The sequence below is a fragment of the Ursus americanus genome, chromosome 4 (assembly GCF_024610735.1).
Source record: "Ursus americanus isolate L20-20 chromosome 4, mUrsAme1.1.p, whole genome shotgun sequence".
NCBI lineage: Eukaryota > Metazoa > Chordata > Mammalia > Carnivora > Ursidae > Ursus > Ursus americanus.
Window position 1 is genome coordinate 95,176,056 of NC_142130.1, and position 13,175 is coordinate 95,189,230.

Sequence of the window (13,175 nt, forward strand, 5' to 3'; positions counted from 1 at the left end):
GAGAGCACTTGACAATGGTCTTCTTGGTGAATTGATGCCTCTCTTAGGAATTGGACAGTGTTCCTAGCATGAGTGTGGTTTGAATGCTCAGATATTTGCCTAGAGACATTCTTTGGGTCCTGTCCTCTAATTCAGAGAATTTTCAAACTCAGACGGGTGTAAGAATTACCATACAGGTTTGCATACCCCAGGATCTTGACACCTGCTGTACTTTGTCCAAAACACCCTTCCCACGGGCTTCGTTGTCTTTATGCAGGTCTCACACAGCCGTGGTTGCACTGGAGAGGCCTGGGTGGCGGCCAAGTCGCTGCCCCGACCGCCACCCCCGTGTTATTCCCTGGGAAGTCCTTCCACTCTTTATCACCGCCTAGAACGGAATTTTATGTATTCATTTGTTTACTGTCTGTCTCTGAAAGCCAAGAGCAGGCTTGTCATCTACCCTGCCCAGTCTAACCTCCTTCACGTTATTCTGTTTGAGTAGCTCTTACCCCTAGGGCCGTATGCACGTAGGGCTGCAGATGGTGTCACGGATTCGTGTCACAGCGTGCTACTAGCTGTACCCCCATATTTTGGTATGAGTATAATGAGCCCCGGGGCATTGGGGACAGCCTGGAGAAGGAGCCCGTGACATCAGAAGGAAATGCGGGCCCTGAGGAGGAAGGCATGGTCGTGGAGACTTGGTGTCTATTTGTCACATGGGGTGAGCATGTGAATATGAACCCCAGGCCGCTCCCTGTGTCACAGAGCAGCAGGGGTCCCTGCAAAGCCAGAGGGCCAGGCGGGTGCCCACACGGGATTGTGCCCTCCAAGGCAGGTGCAGTCAAGTCAAGTAGCTAGCTTACGGGCTTCACTTGGCAAATGCTGAGCTCTGGGCTACATGTGGACCCCAGAACCTCCCTCACACGTGGCACGGAAACACCACCCAAACGTGAGTGATGATGTTTTGTGGGATAGGTCACTTCGTCAACAGGAGCGCCGGTCATGATTAAGAATTGCGCGCAGAGAGTGGTCTTTGCCGCCGCGCCCGGCCACCTCACCCGAACGGGGACGCACAGGTGCAGAGCAGGCCTTGTCTTCTCCTTCTCCAGGTCCAGTACTTACCGCTCCAAGGGCTTTGACGTCACGGTGAAGTACACACAAGGGAGCTGGACCGGCTTCGTCGGAGAGGACGTCGTCACCATCCCGAAAGGCTTCAATAGCTCGTTTCTCGTCAACATCGCCACTATCTTTGAGTCAGAGAATTTCTTTCTGCCGGGGATCAAATGGAATGGGATCCTGGGACTCGCGTATGCTGCTCTGGCCAAGGTAAGGCCCGTCTGGGGATCTAAGTAGATCGGAGGTGGACGAGCCAGACGGGTGGCAGGGGGTCCTGGCTGTTGGAGACGGTCGGTGGGCGTCACATGGTGGAGACAGACATGGTCCACAGTTAATTATGTTTCTGGGCATCTTTAAAATTTAAGTTTGTAAATGGTGCGGTTCTTTGAACCTTCCTGCCAAGATATACTCATAGCATTACTTTTTTTTCATTTGTCTTTGTTTTTGCTTATTTTACTTCTGTAGTTTAAAAATGTTAACAGGATCTGAATCACTTTAATTTTGGCGTCGAAGCGTTTTTCTGAGGAGAGGATTAAGGGAACACATACTTATTAAATTCCCACATTCTCATGAAGACATGGAGCCCGCGGCTGGCCCTGGAACCTCGTCGGGGGAGGCGCCGCACCAGGGAGAGAGCGTCGTGCCACCTTCCCGTGGCTGCGACATCCCAGAGGAGCCCCTGGAGCCCGGGAAGGGCCTGAAAGCGCGTCCCAGGGACCGCCAGCCATTGGCCCAGAGTCAGAACTTGCACAAAATGGGAAAGACAGAATCTCCAAACATTTGTACTCAGGCCAGCCCAAAGCAAGTGACGCTGGTGTGCCTGAGTGGGGAGGCAGGCTGGGGAATTTCCACCAGGAAGGGAGCCGGAGGCAAGCGGATTAGACACCAGGGCGTGCCTTGGAGCAGAGCGGAACGCGGTCACCCGGAATGGGCGCCGCACCTTGGCCTCTCATTGTTCGGTGCTCGGCTTGAGGCCAGAGAAGCGCGGAACAAGCAGAAGCAGGTTGCAGGAGCCGCAGAGCCATGCCACAGAGCCCCCGTGGTCCGTGAGCACCCAGGAGGGAAAGCCTGTTTGCTCTCCCACAGGGATGTTTGTCCCAGCCCCAGTTCACTAGTAAATGGTGCAGGGGGCGAGGTGGGGAGGGGCGGCAGGCTGGGGAGTTCCTGACCCTGGGATTCTGCAGGAGAGAGGAGCCCGTGAGGCAGGCGGGCCGAGGACGTCCCAAGATGTTGGTTCCTGGGTTCTGGTGACCTCCGCAGGCGGCCGAGTTCTCCTGTCTTTGGGATGTGCAGACGGAGGGTCAGAGAGCTTTACCCTCCTCGCCCAGGGCCTGTCTGCGGAGCCTGCGGGGTTCTGGAGCCCCTTTCTCCTCAGTACGATAGGGTGAGCTTCAAATGAACTGTGTGGACTCTTAATAACATACATTGCTCCGTACGATCTCACCGTGTGACCGAGGGAAAACGTGGCATCGTTGCCTGACTTGGACGATGAAAGGTATGAGCATCGTTGGTTTTACGTTGATCGTTGGGAAGATGGCAGAAAAAAGCTGAACTGCCCGCAATGGATAATATTGATAATAAGCTTCTTTGCAAATAATGACGTCAGGGTCCCTAGGGGTGGCCGGACTTGCCAGCCACACAACCTCTATGTGTATGCAATTCTGAGATGACAACGATCAGCCTCCCGTCCCGGGTTTGAGGGGATGGTCACGGGATTGGTAGGATGTGGTGCGTGGCTGGAAACGGGGCCAGCAGGGCAGTGTGGCTTGGTGGGCCAGAGCTGTCGCTGAAATAGGTTGACCGAACCCTCAGTGGTGGCCACGGCGTGTGGCGGCCCCTGGTCAGTCCTGATGCTGCCCTCTGAGGATGTGCGTCAGACCCTGCCCTCCAGGGTCGCCCATGCCACGGATGCCTGCGTCCAGCCACACACCTACGAGTCGGGCTCTCTTGGGTTGATCCTGGCACCTGTGTGTTTTTAAACCTCTAGAAGGAACCTGAGGAATGACATGGCAGAATCACAGTAGATCCCTTACTGTGTGCCAGGCACTGTTCCAAGGCCTTTGTCTGCATTGGCCCACGAAAGCCCCGGGAGCAGCTCTGGGAGGCTATGGTTTCCCCATTTCACAGATACAGAAACAAAGGAACAAGTCACACGGTGAGCAAGTGACGGAGCCAGAATTCAGTCCCCCGTGGTGTTGCCCTTGCTGCCCCCGGAGCAGGTGTCTGGAAGAACAGCAGCCTGGGTCAGCACCACGCCCGGCCCACCTTGGGGGACAGGGGAACCTTGTCTCCATCGTCCACCTGGACGCCTCGTGTGATGCTCACGTCACATAAGAGATGGTGCCGAATCCTGGCAGAGATCCACGGAAGCGGGACGAGGAGGCCAGCCGCAACTGACTTAAATAAATGGGAAGATTTCTACTTGCTAATGGGCTGTGCTCTTACTGCCTCCAAAATTACAGTTTTCGTTCTTACGGGTAGTAAATAATAGTCCCAATGGTGACCACCGGTGGTCAGAGTCGGCCGGCGGCATCTGTGCCACCACAAGTAACTTTCCATCGGGAACCAACAACTCCAAGTGAGCCGTATCTCCCGGTTGTCAAAGCCAAAATCGACGCTCAGGTCCCTGACCGGCCCTGGGGACCAGCAGCCCTGGGGGCCCAGTTCCAGCTCAGAGCTGCTCACACAGCCCACCTCTTCCCTTTGAGTCCCGGAGACATGGGGGCGCCCCGAGTCAGTGCTGGCCCTGCGGAAGGAAGGCACGAGCCACTTAGGGCCACTGAACTGTGGCAGCGGGGAATCTGGGGCTTTTCAACCTCAGGGGCGCGGGACTGTCCTTCCCTGCTTTCCTGCTTGCTGGAGGTCAGCGGGGTCTGGGGTCTGAGAGGTCTCAGGCTGAGCACCTGTCTTTGGGGTGTGGCCGACGACCGTGGCCGAGAGACGGGAAGCACGTTTTCTGAACCCATGAAGGCTGCTCCCAGAGACGCTTCTGTCCTTGCTGTGGCCGAGATGAGAGTCCACTGCCCACGTCGGTGACCCACTTCCACGTCTCGTGCCTGCCTCTCAGGGCATCGTGGTGACAAATATGACGACATCCTAACAGCTCTAGAAATACCGTCTTAGGTTTGCGTCTCAGCCTTGTGCAGGGTCCACAAGGCTCTTCTCTGTCTCGTTCCCATTTTAGAAATACTCTCTTATTTTTTCCCACAGAGCCACGTGGACAGGGAAAAGACTGTGTAGTAGCAAGGTCTGTTGTTGGTTTCTGAATTACTGCCCTTGAGCAGAAGCTTGTTTGTTGTTTCGCCACGAAAAGAATTAAATACAAAGAAAACCAGTTTTGTGTCTCCTGCCTCGTGGCCACTTCGGGTCAGTCATCATCTCCACTGAGAGTCATGGGGCTGCTGTCCTTGTGTCTCCTACAGCCGTCAAGTTCCCTGGAGACGTTCTTCGACTCCCTCGTGGCACAAGCGAAGATTCCCAACGTCTTCTCCATGCAGATGTGTGGGGCGGGGCTGCCCGTGGCTGGATCTGGTACCAACGGAGGTAGTCTTGTGGGTATCTTTTAGTCTTAAAGGGGGGAAAATCGCAAATTAATTGGGCAGCTTTTCTGTTTTATTAACACTCTGGTGGAAATATTAGAAGCGTACATAAGTACTGTGGAATTTTGATAACCCTTGTTATAGAACCTTTAAAAAAATGGGTAAAATTAGGTATTATTTTTATCTTTTCTAATTATCCTGCCATCCAAAAGATGATTCTCATTGCTTCTCCAAATTCCATTAAAACTTTTTAAAATTTTTCCCTTGAAGGGTAACTTTTTGGTGGGTGGGGGAGGGGCAAGTGAGAAACAGTAGGGGGTGCGGCAGGTAGACTTCACCTGGGGTTGGTCCACTGGTTGAGGGAAAATGCTGGCGATTTCCTAAATTTGGTGCGATTTCCTAATACGGTGCAGAGGCAGGGACACCTGTATGTCCTTTCTCTGCACACACACACACACACACACACACACACGGCAGAAAGTTTTCTAGTGAAACAGAAACCGAGCGAGGCCATCAGCCCTGTGGATGTGCTGAGGCTAAGCGTCCCCTCGATGGACCTTGCACCCAGATGTCTAAAGCAGGAGGTGACAGGGACAGTACACAAGAAGGGCCCCTCAGGGCAGGTGCCGACAACCCCCCAGTTGTCCAGCTGTGAGAAGCAGACACTCCCTTGCTCTCATTTGCTTACACTACACCCGATCTTAACACCTTATTTACCCCCTTTCCAGGACCGAGGACAGCCTAGGGTTTGTGGGGCGATGTTTCATAGTTTTGCAACATGAAGTTTTGATGAGGGAAGCTCTTTGTTCTGCTTTCCATGCAAATGTGTGAGACTGTAAATCCTCCTCTGTCTTCTGAGGAAGCGAATTCTTCTCCGTCAACGTGGCTCACTATTTTCCTTCATTTGGGGGCGAATCTCAGTATTGTAAGGCTAGAATCGTAGATACTTCCTTTATAGAAGGGAAACCACCAAAGCATCTTGATTAGACGAGGGCCTCAGATTGTTTGACCTTTGGATACATGGCCCCCAAACGTTCCCCGTTTAATTTTCAAGCATATATGTGATGTACCATCATCATAATGTGAAGGTCCTGATTCCAGTGAGGATTCACCTTCTGATTATATGCTTCTCAGTGTACCCTGTTGATATGCTTCCGTATTTTTTCTCTTATATCCGTAAATATCTTTCTTCTCAGGTCCTGGGTGGAATTGAGCCGAGTTTGTACAAAGGAGACATCTGGTATACCCCTATTAAGGAGGAATGGTATTATCAGATAGAAATTCTCAAGTTGGAAATTGGAGGCCAGAGCCTTAATCTGGATTGCAGAGAGGTATTTTCACGGTGATCTCTTTGTGTCTAGGTGCCTGGGTCACTTTAATACTATAGCTGGGACCCGAATAGGAAATTAGACGGTACAGGGGTGCCTGGGTGGTGGAGTCAGTTAAGCGTCTGACTCTTGGTTTTGGCTCAGGTCAGGATCTCAGGGTCCTGGGATGGAGCCCTGTGTTGGCTCCGTGCGCGGTGGGGAGTCTGCTTGGATTCTCTCCTTTGTCTCCCTTCCCCCTCCCCTCCCCACCACCAACATGCACACTCTCCCTCTTTCTCTAAAATAAATAAATCATAAAAAATAAAGAAAATTAGGTTCATTACAAGATAAAGCAAAGATTCATTACATTAAAAGTTATAGGACCTTTTTGTATGATAACGAACTCCTCCTTCCAGAAAACTTGCTTCCTTCCAGTCTCTTGGCTTCATAGGGAAAAATTAGCATAAAATTGCGTGTGTGAAGAGCACTATTGAGCACCTTTTCACTGTTCACCTGGGGCCTGATGGCTCCTGGACTATGTCGAATAAGCAGGCTTTCATCTGTGCAAGGGAAAAAACGGGGACTAGAACTAAGCAAAATGAAACTCAAAGTAAATCATCGGCCTTGTCCTCCATTCATGCCCCCGCTGCTCACCGCTCCCTCCAGGACAAGTGGCGCTCTGGAGAGCAGCGTGTTCTGACCGTCCTGACAGGAGGCAGACGTGCAGAGCCGGGGCACCAAGTCACCTAGGAGCCCCGCTCACACCCTGTCTGCAGTTGGCTTACTCGCGGCCATAATGGCATGATGATGAGGACAGCTTGTGGGACTCAGTCTCCCACCACGTCTGCGGGATGGTTTATAAAAACCGCCAGCATTTCATTCTGTTCCCACCTGCCACCGCCTCCTTCCTCACGAACCATCCCCGTCCACCATGGTTCCCATGCGTACAGACGCGTCTGGGACCCATCAGAGCTCGAGAGAGCGGTGCTCCCTCCCACTGTGATAGTCTCGGTCCTCAGGCCACAGAGCTGGGTTTATTGTCAGTGGCACTTAGCTGCCACTGAAGAATCCAGGGGTAGAATCAAAGGGGAGGGCCTGTAATACAACACAGACCCGCGTGAGATGCTCTCACTGAATGCGGCTGTGGTCCCTCCCTAAATGCAAGCACGGGGTGTCTGTTTAAAAACTCCATCCTAGTTCTCTTTCTCCATGTCTGGGATAATAGTTGATTCTGTAGGATTTGTATAAATGGTAATTAATGGGTCATTTCAATCTGGAAAGACAAGGGGGGTCTTCCCCCTTTGCTCTTGGGGGCTCCTCAACAGGGACATCTGGGAACCTCCAGGTGGGGAAATGTCTGCATGGGGAGAGCTGTTGACTTTGGACATGTCACTTCCCTTTCCTGGTCTCTGTTTCCTTATCTGCGAAGTGAGAACGTTGGGCTAGTGTCCACATTCCAAGACTGTGCAGTGAGCGGAGCCACCAGTGAGGTTCCACGGCTGCCCGGATTTGAGTGTGGCGGCCCCAGTGACAGCAGGCTGGTATCACGTGGCGTGTCACTCACGTGCCCTCTCCCCACCCACTCTCCCCTGTTCCAGTATAACGCAGACAAGGCCATCGTGGACAGCGGCACCACACTTCTGCGCCTGCCCCAGAAGGTGTTCAATGCGGTGGTGGAAGCCGTGGCCCGCACGTCTCTGGTGAGTCCTCAGGTTGCTGACAAATGTCGGAGAACGCCGGGCCGTGACCCCGTGCTGGGGAGCACTCCTGTGTGTGTAATCGTCTTCATCTGAGCATTTTGAGTGGTTGGGTTTTTTAACTCTTATGAAGTTCACAGTCTTGCTCTTAACTAGCAAAGAATTTCTTCACGTTAGCCTCAGGGGACTTGGATCTGAAGGTGCCACGCTGTTTAGTATTTCAAATAATAATGTAGTGGATATAGGACTTTTTTTTTAATCTAAGGAAAAAAGCCTCTTGGTGACATTCTATATTAGAGGAAGTAGTGAACCAGGAATATGTTTGCAGCCTTTAAAACAAATGAGCCCCAAATCGTACTCTTTTTGGCCTTCGTCCAGGCTGTGTTGGGATTTTAATTCTTCTGTAAAAGAATGCGATTTGCAGAAGACAAAGGTCAATCAGCCAGTAGAGTAATTATTAAAATCCTCTCAAGGGCAAGATGCATTTTGGAGAAGTGGCTGAGAGCATTCCAGTATGGCTCCAACTTCCCAGTTGGTTCTGGGCAACACGGTAGACCAAAGGCATTGACTGGGAAGAACACAGCTTCGGGGGTGAGGTGGACACGAACGGAGGCTGGTTTCTGCCACTTACTAGCTGGGTGCCCGGGGCAGGATTCGGGCCCTCGGAGTCTCCACGTTCTCACTGCGGGGCTGTCGGGAGGGCTGGGGTGCGGTGCGACGGGCCCCGCACAGTGGTGCTCTGGAAGGAGAAGCGTCTAATGTCCCACCGCCGTGCTGCTGCTGTTTGTTCAAACGTGAGAGAAACGTTTCTCTCCACTTCTTGGCTGTGTTCATAAGCCTCCCTCTGTACAGGGCGACCCTTGCAAGGCCACCAGAAACCGGTGTCTCCTGCCCGAAGTCTTGCTGCTCGTACTAACGCAGGCCTGACTGTCCCACGACTCCACTGGCTGAATTCAGAGGATGATGGGAAAATGCACAGTGGCTGCTTTGTTCTAGCGGGAGCATGGGAAGGAGGAAGGGGCTTTTGGTCGTCCTGAACCAAACTTCAGCAGTCTGAAACTGCCGTGGGAAGAGCAGTAGGCAAACCAAGAGAAGGACAGGAGCAGAGAAAAGGAGTAGTTCAGAGGCCCCTTTTGAGCTTGAAAGGACTTCAAGGCAGCAGTAGTCAAAAGCCAGAGGAAAGCTCTTAGCTTGTCTCATATCTGCTGAATCAGAAAAAATGGCAAGGAAAGTTTTTAGTGCCCTAAATTCAGAATGCTGGCTGAAAATCAGACCATGCTTAAAATGTGGAGCCATATGCCGATTTTCTTCAGTAGTGAAAATGTCCTCAGCAGACCTGACACGAGCATCTTCAGACTGAGTATTCTGGGCTGGAAGTGTGTGAGGACCGTCCCGCAGAAACGCTCAAGGCGCGCGGGGGAGCCCGGCCCGCCCCGCCCTTGGCCAGCCCCGCCTCCGCAGAGCCCGTGACTCCAGCCCCCGTGGGTGCCGTGCAGGGAAAGAGTAGCACCCCTGGGGCATCGCAACCCGTGTTCAGCGGTGACTGACTTTGTAAGAAAACCACGAGGTGTAGAAGGAATGGGATTACAGAATTTGTTTGCCTGGTCTAAAATTATCCTCTGATTTCAGAGCCTGTGTCAGGAAGGGGAGGACCTGGGAAGGTTCTCTGTCTTGGGCAGGGAAAACGCAGCCAGGGCGGACAGGGTCCCTGTCTCCGTGGGCCTGGACCAAAGATGGGCATGTCTTTCTCACCTGTTGTGGTGTAGGGTTTCTTTCTGGTTAAGGGAATGGCTGGCTTCTGGGAGTTAAATGCAATGCAAATGTTGGGCTCTGTCTCCTGGCCTGATTTGTTCTGAAGGGATTTTAGGAATGCATGGTTTATAGGTCTATATTTTGAAATGAGCCTGGTGGGGAGTTCTGTGAACGGCAGAGACCCAGGCTCCCTCTCCTCATAGCTGCAGCACCCTTGTGCCCAGTGCTGCCCCATCTGTAAAGTCCAGACGTAGGATGACACCTGCTTTAGGGTGACTTCTGACTCTGAACTCTGTGATCTGAGGGTCAAAACTGCCCTCCAAGGACACCTGGCTTAGCCTCTGGGGAGGTCCCTGGACTCACAGGCGCCTCTCTGGAGGCAGGTGCCCCCCCCCCCCATCCGATTCAGAGCCGTGCCCCTTAGGTGAGTTTCCAGGCCTGATCCTTCATCTGCAGACTGGAGCCGCCCACGGGCACTGACGTGGGGGTCCCTGCCCTGGGCGCAGGCCAGCCACCCTCACCTTGGCCCATCCTTAGGTCCAGCAAATGACTGGCCCTCCCTTATCAACTCATCTGGCAAGGGATTCTGCCCTCAGATACATAGTTCAAACTGATTCAACTTTTATAAAAGGTGAAAATACATTAATGCCAACATTAGAAATGTTACAGATCAACCACTCACAGTTTCATAATGGATGGTCCATGTAATGGATGAAAAACCCTGGGGCATTTTCTCCCCACTGTCTGGTCCTGGAGGGAGGGATGGAGAGAGGGAGGGAAGGAGGGATGAGGACAGGCAGGCTTGCACCTGCTGCGTGTGACCCTGCAGCACAAGGTACTCAGCGTTCATCCGGTTATGCTCCGTTTTCTCAGTTCTTGCCCGGCTTGGTCTCCGAGTCATCCCCGCTTACCTGTCTTACCTTCTCTCTATTTCCATAGCACCCTCCTTCTGGACTTCCCAGCCCTGCGCCCTCTTTGTGGGTGTGTCCTTTGCCAGCCGATCCAGGGTGGGTCCTAGGCCCCTCCCTTCTCCCCGTATCCTCCCAAAAGGGATTCCCTCGGCGCCACATCATCCCTTCCCATCCACCTTCAGTGACTCTCGACGGGGCCTGGCTCGACAGGAGTTTAGACCCACGAACCAGTGGCCCATGTAAATCCCATTTGGACTCCTGAATCACACCCGGCTTGCCACAAAGCTCAGATCTCTGACAGATGATCTCTGATGGAGACGCCAAGGCTGCCAAGATACCCTCTGTCCCCCATCTCCTCCTTCCTGTCCGCAGCACTGGCCCCATGGCTGCAGTCTGTTTTATCCAGTGAGGCAGCTCCCATGCTCGGCCCGCCCTCCCTCAAACTCATCTCATACCGCTCCCTGGCCCGTAGCTCAACTCAGCTTCCTAGGGATGCTCCCTGGACAGTCACCCCTTATTTCCAGGTCAGTACTGTCCTAGCTCACCCCATCCATGCTCCTGGATCCGTCCCATCGTATACACTCCTAGCTCCGCCCCATCCCCTGCTCCTGGCTCCGCCCCATCACATACACTCCTAGCTCCGCCCCATCCCCTGCTCCTGGCTCTGCCCCATCACATATACTCTTAGCTCCGCCCCATCCCCTGCTCCTGGCTCCGCCCCACCACGTACACTACTAGCAGGTGCAGGATAGATCTGCTCAGGAACCATCCCTTGCCCTGGTGAGCTGGCAGGAGTTATTCGTAGTTAACTTGCGGACTTAGTGACTAGTGGGCATGTGCAGGTGGCATCGCTCATCGTCAGGGTCAGCAGACCCCTGTTGGGAGGCTCAGGTGGGCGCTCTGTGCTCTTGACTGTTCATTTTTCCCACAAATATTTCCTGAGTCTCCTGTGGGCTAGGTGTTAGAACTGTAAGGCGGGCAGACAATACATCTCTGTCCTTCGAGGACTCAGATTGTAGTGCAGACAAGAGAACGTAAGCAGTTACTCCCATAAATGTCAAATTAGAGCTGTTACAAGGAGGAAGACCAAGGGGGAGAGCCACATGGTGGGCTATCAGCATGGTGGCGAGGGCTTCCTGGAAGGTGGCATCTGAGCTGATGTCTGGAGGAAGAGAAGGGTATTCCAGAAGAGCAGAGAGCCCGCCCGGGGCTCTGCACCAGGAGGAAGAGTGCTGTGTTCGGAACTCAGCGGAGAGATGATGCCCAAAAGGGTCTGGAGGGCCGCATGTCGGATGTACTGTCTCTTCTAAAGTGCCATTGCCCACCGCTGAGACCTCGGGCGGTTGCGTCTCCTCCGTGTGCTCTGGTTTCCTCATCTCTCCCGTGGGGTGCCAGGGTGCTGCTCCCCAGCCGATGCGGCTTTTCGAGGATTGAGGTAGTGAGTGCCGCGGAGGGTTTGCCGCGGTGCCTGACACCAGTCGGTACTCTCCGTGACTGTGTGATCCTAATAGCTGTGGATTTGTCATCACCGTTCCCCTTCCAGAGGGCTGCTGGCTCCCCCACGCCATCCAAGGGAAACGGTGTTTACCGCCGCGGGCATCTGGCGAGGGGAGGAGGGGAGCTGGGCGCTGTTTCCTGTTGATGTGCCAGACGAGTCATGGTTTCTCACGTGATCTCGTTTTGTCCAGATTCCAGAATTTTCTGATGGTTTCTGGACTGGGTCCCAGCTGGCTTGCTGGACGAATTCGGAGACACCTTGGTCTTACTTCCCTAAAATCTCCATCTACCTGAGAGACGAGAACTCCAGCCGGTCGTTCCGAGTGACCATCCTGCCGCAGGTATGAACTGGGCCGTGCGCCTTTCTGCCCGAACCTGGCCCACGCCGAACCTCCCAGGCACTTAGTGCGTCACACGCGCGTGGAGGTCGTGCATCTGCGGGAGGTATCGGTGGCCACGGTGATGCTGTGTGACAGCCGCAAAACCCGGCAGCCCTCATCAGCGAGCGCGCGCCCCTGTGCGTGAGTCTGGGCAGCCCCGCTGCTCTCTGCACGCTCGCCCACGCGTCCGGTCGGCTGGGGCTCGGCCGGCCCTCTGGGGTGGCCTCACTCGTGGATCCGGTGACTCCCACCGTCGGGCAGCCGGCTCGGGGTGGTGGCGGCGCTCTGGAGGGGGAAACACGCAGAGGGGCCGGCTGCATGGTCCCTGCGGTGCAAGGGCCTGGCAGCAGGAAAGGCCAAGAATGGAGAACATTTGTGCAGTGTCCACCATAGCACCAAAATAGGTTCTTTTCTTTTATTTATTTATTTTTAAAGATTTTATTCATTTATTTGAGAACGCACGCACACAAGCAGGGGGAGCGGCAGAGGGAGAGGGAGAAGCAGACTCCGCCCTGAGCAGGGAGCCTTGATCCCAGGACCCCGGGATCATGACCCGAGCTGAATGCAGACCCTGAGCGGACTGAGCCACCCAGGTGCCCCCAGAACATGTTCTTTTAAAAAGGAGAATAAAACTGGACCCTCAGAGAGATGAAGACATCCTCTTATTTTCCCTCTTCAATACGTCATTGGCTCCTTCCTCCCCCTAAGCATCTATCAAACACAGCCTGTTCTGGCCTGCTCGGTCACGCCTCTCACCTCCTCCTCCCCTTTCCAGAGGCTTTTGCTCAGGTCCCCCACTGCACCCCTCCAGGGACCTCCAAGCACTCTCCGTGTAGCCCAGTCCCCTCCTTTCTGCCCTTAAAGCCGTTGCCCAGGTGGCAGATTTCAGCCTGCTGGCCCTGCTGTGAGCCATCAGCGAGTCCCCACTCAGTGCACACTGATGTCCTCCTTCCCTGTGGCTCTCCGGGCCTCACTGGAGCCTTCCACCCCTTGACCC

The 13,175-nt window shown here is 53.9% G+C and overlaps 1 protein-coding gene across 1 annotated transcript in view; it reads left to right on the forward strand.

The window, feature by feature from the left end:
• BACE2 (beta-secretase 2) overlaps window positions 1–13,175 on the forward strand; it is a 79,722-nt gene that overhangs the window by 43,858 nt on the left and 22,689 nt on the right. Inside the window, exons 3-7 of the mRNA XM_045813484.2 lie at window positions 1,089–1,305; window positions 4,518–4,646; window positions 5,831–5,965; window positions 7,540–7,641; window positions 11,990–12,139. Coding sequence (XP_045669440.1) covers window positions 1,089–1,305; window positions 4,518–4,646; window positions 5,831–5,965; window positions 7,540–7,641; window positions 11,990–12,139 — 733 coding nt within the window. The remainder of the gene's footprint in view (window positions 1–1,088; window positions 1,306–4,517; window positions 4,647–5,830; window positions 5,966–7,539; window positions 7,642–11,989; window positions 12,140–13,175) is intronic.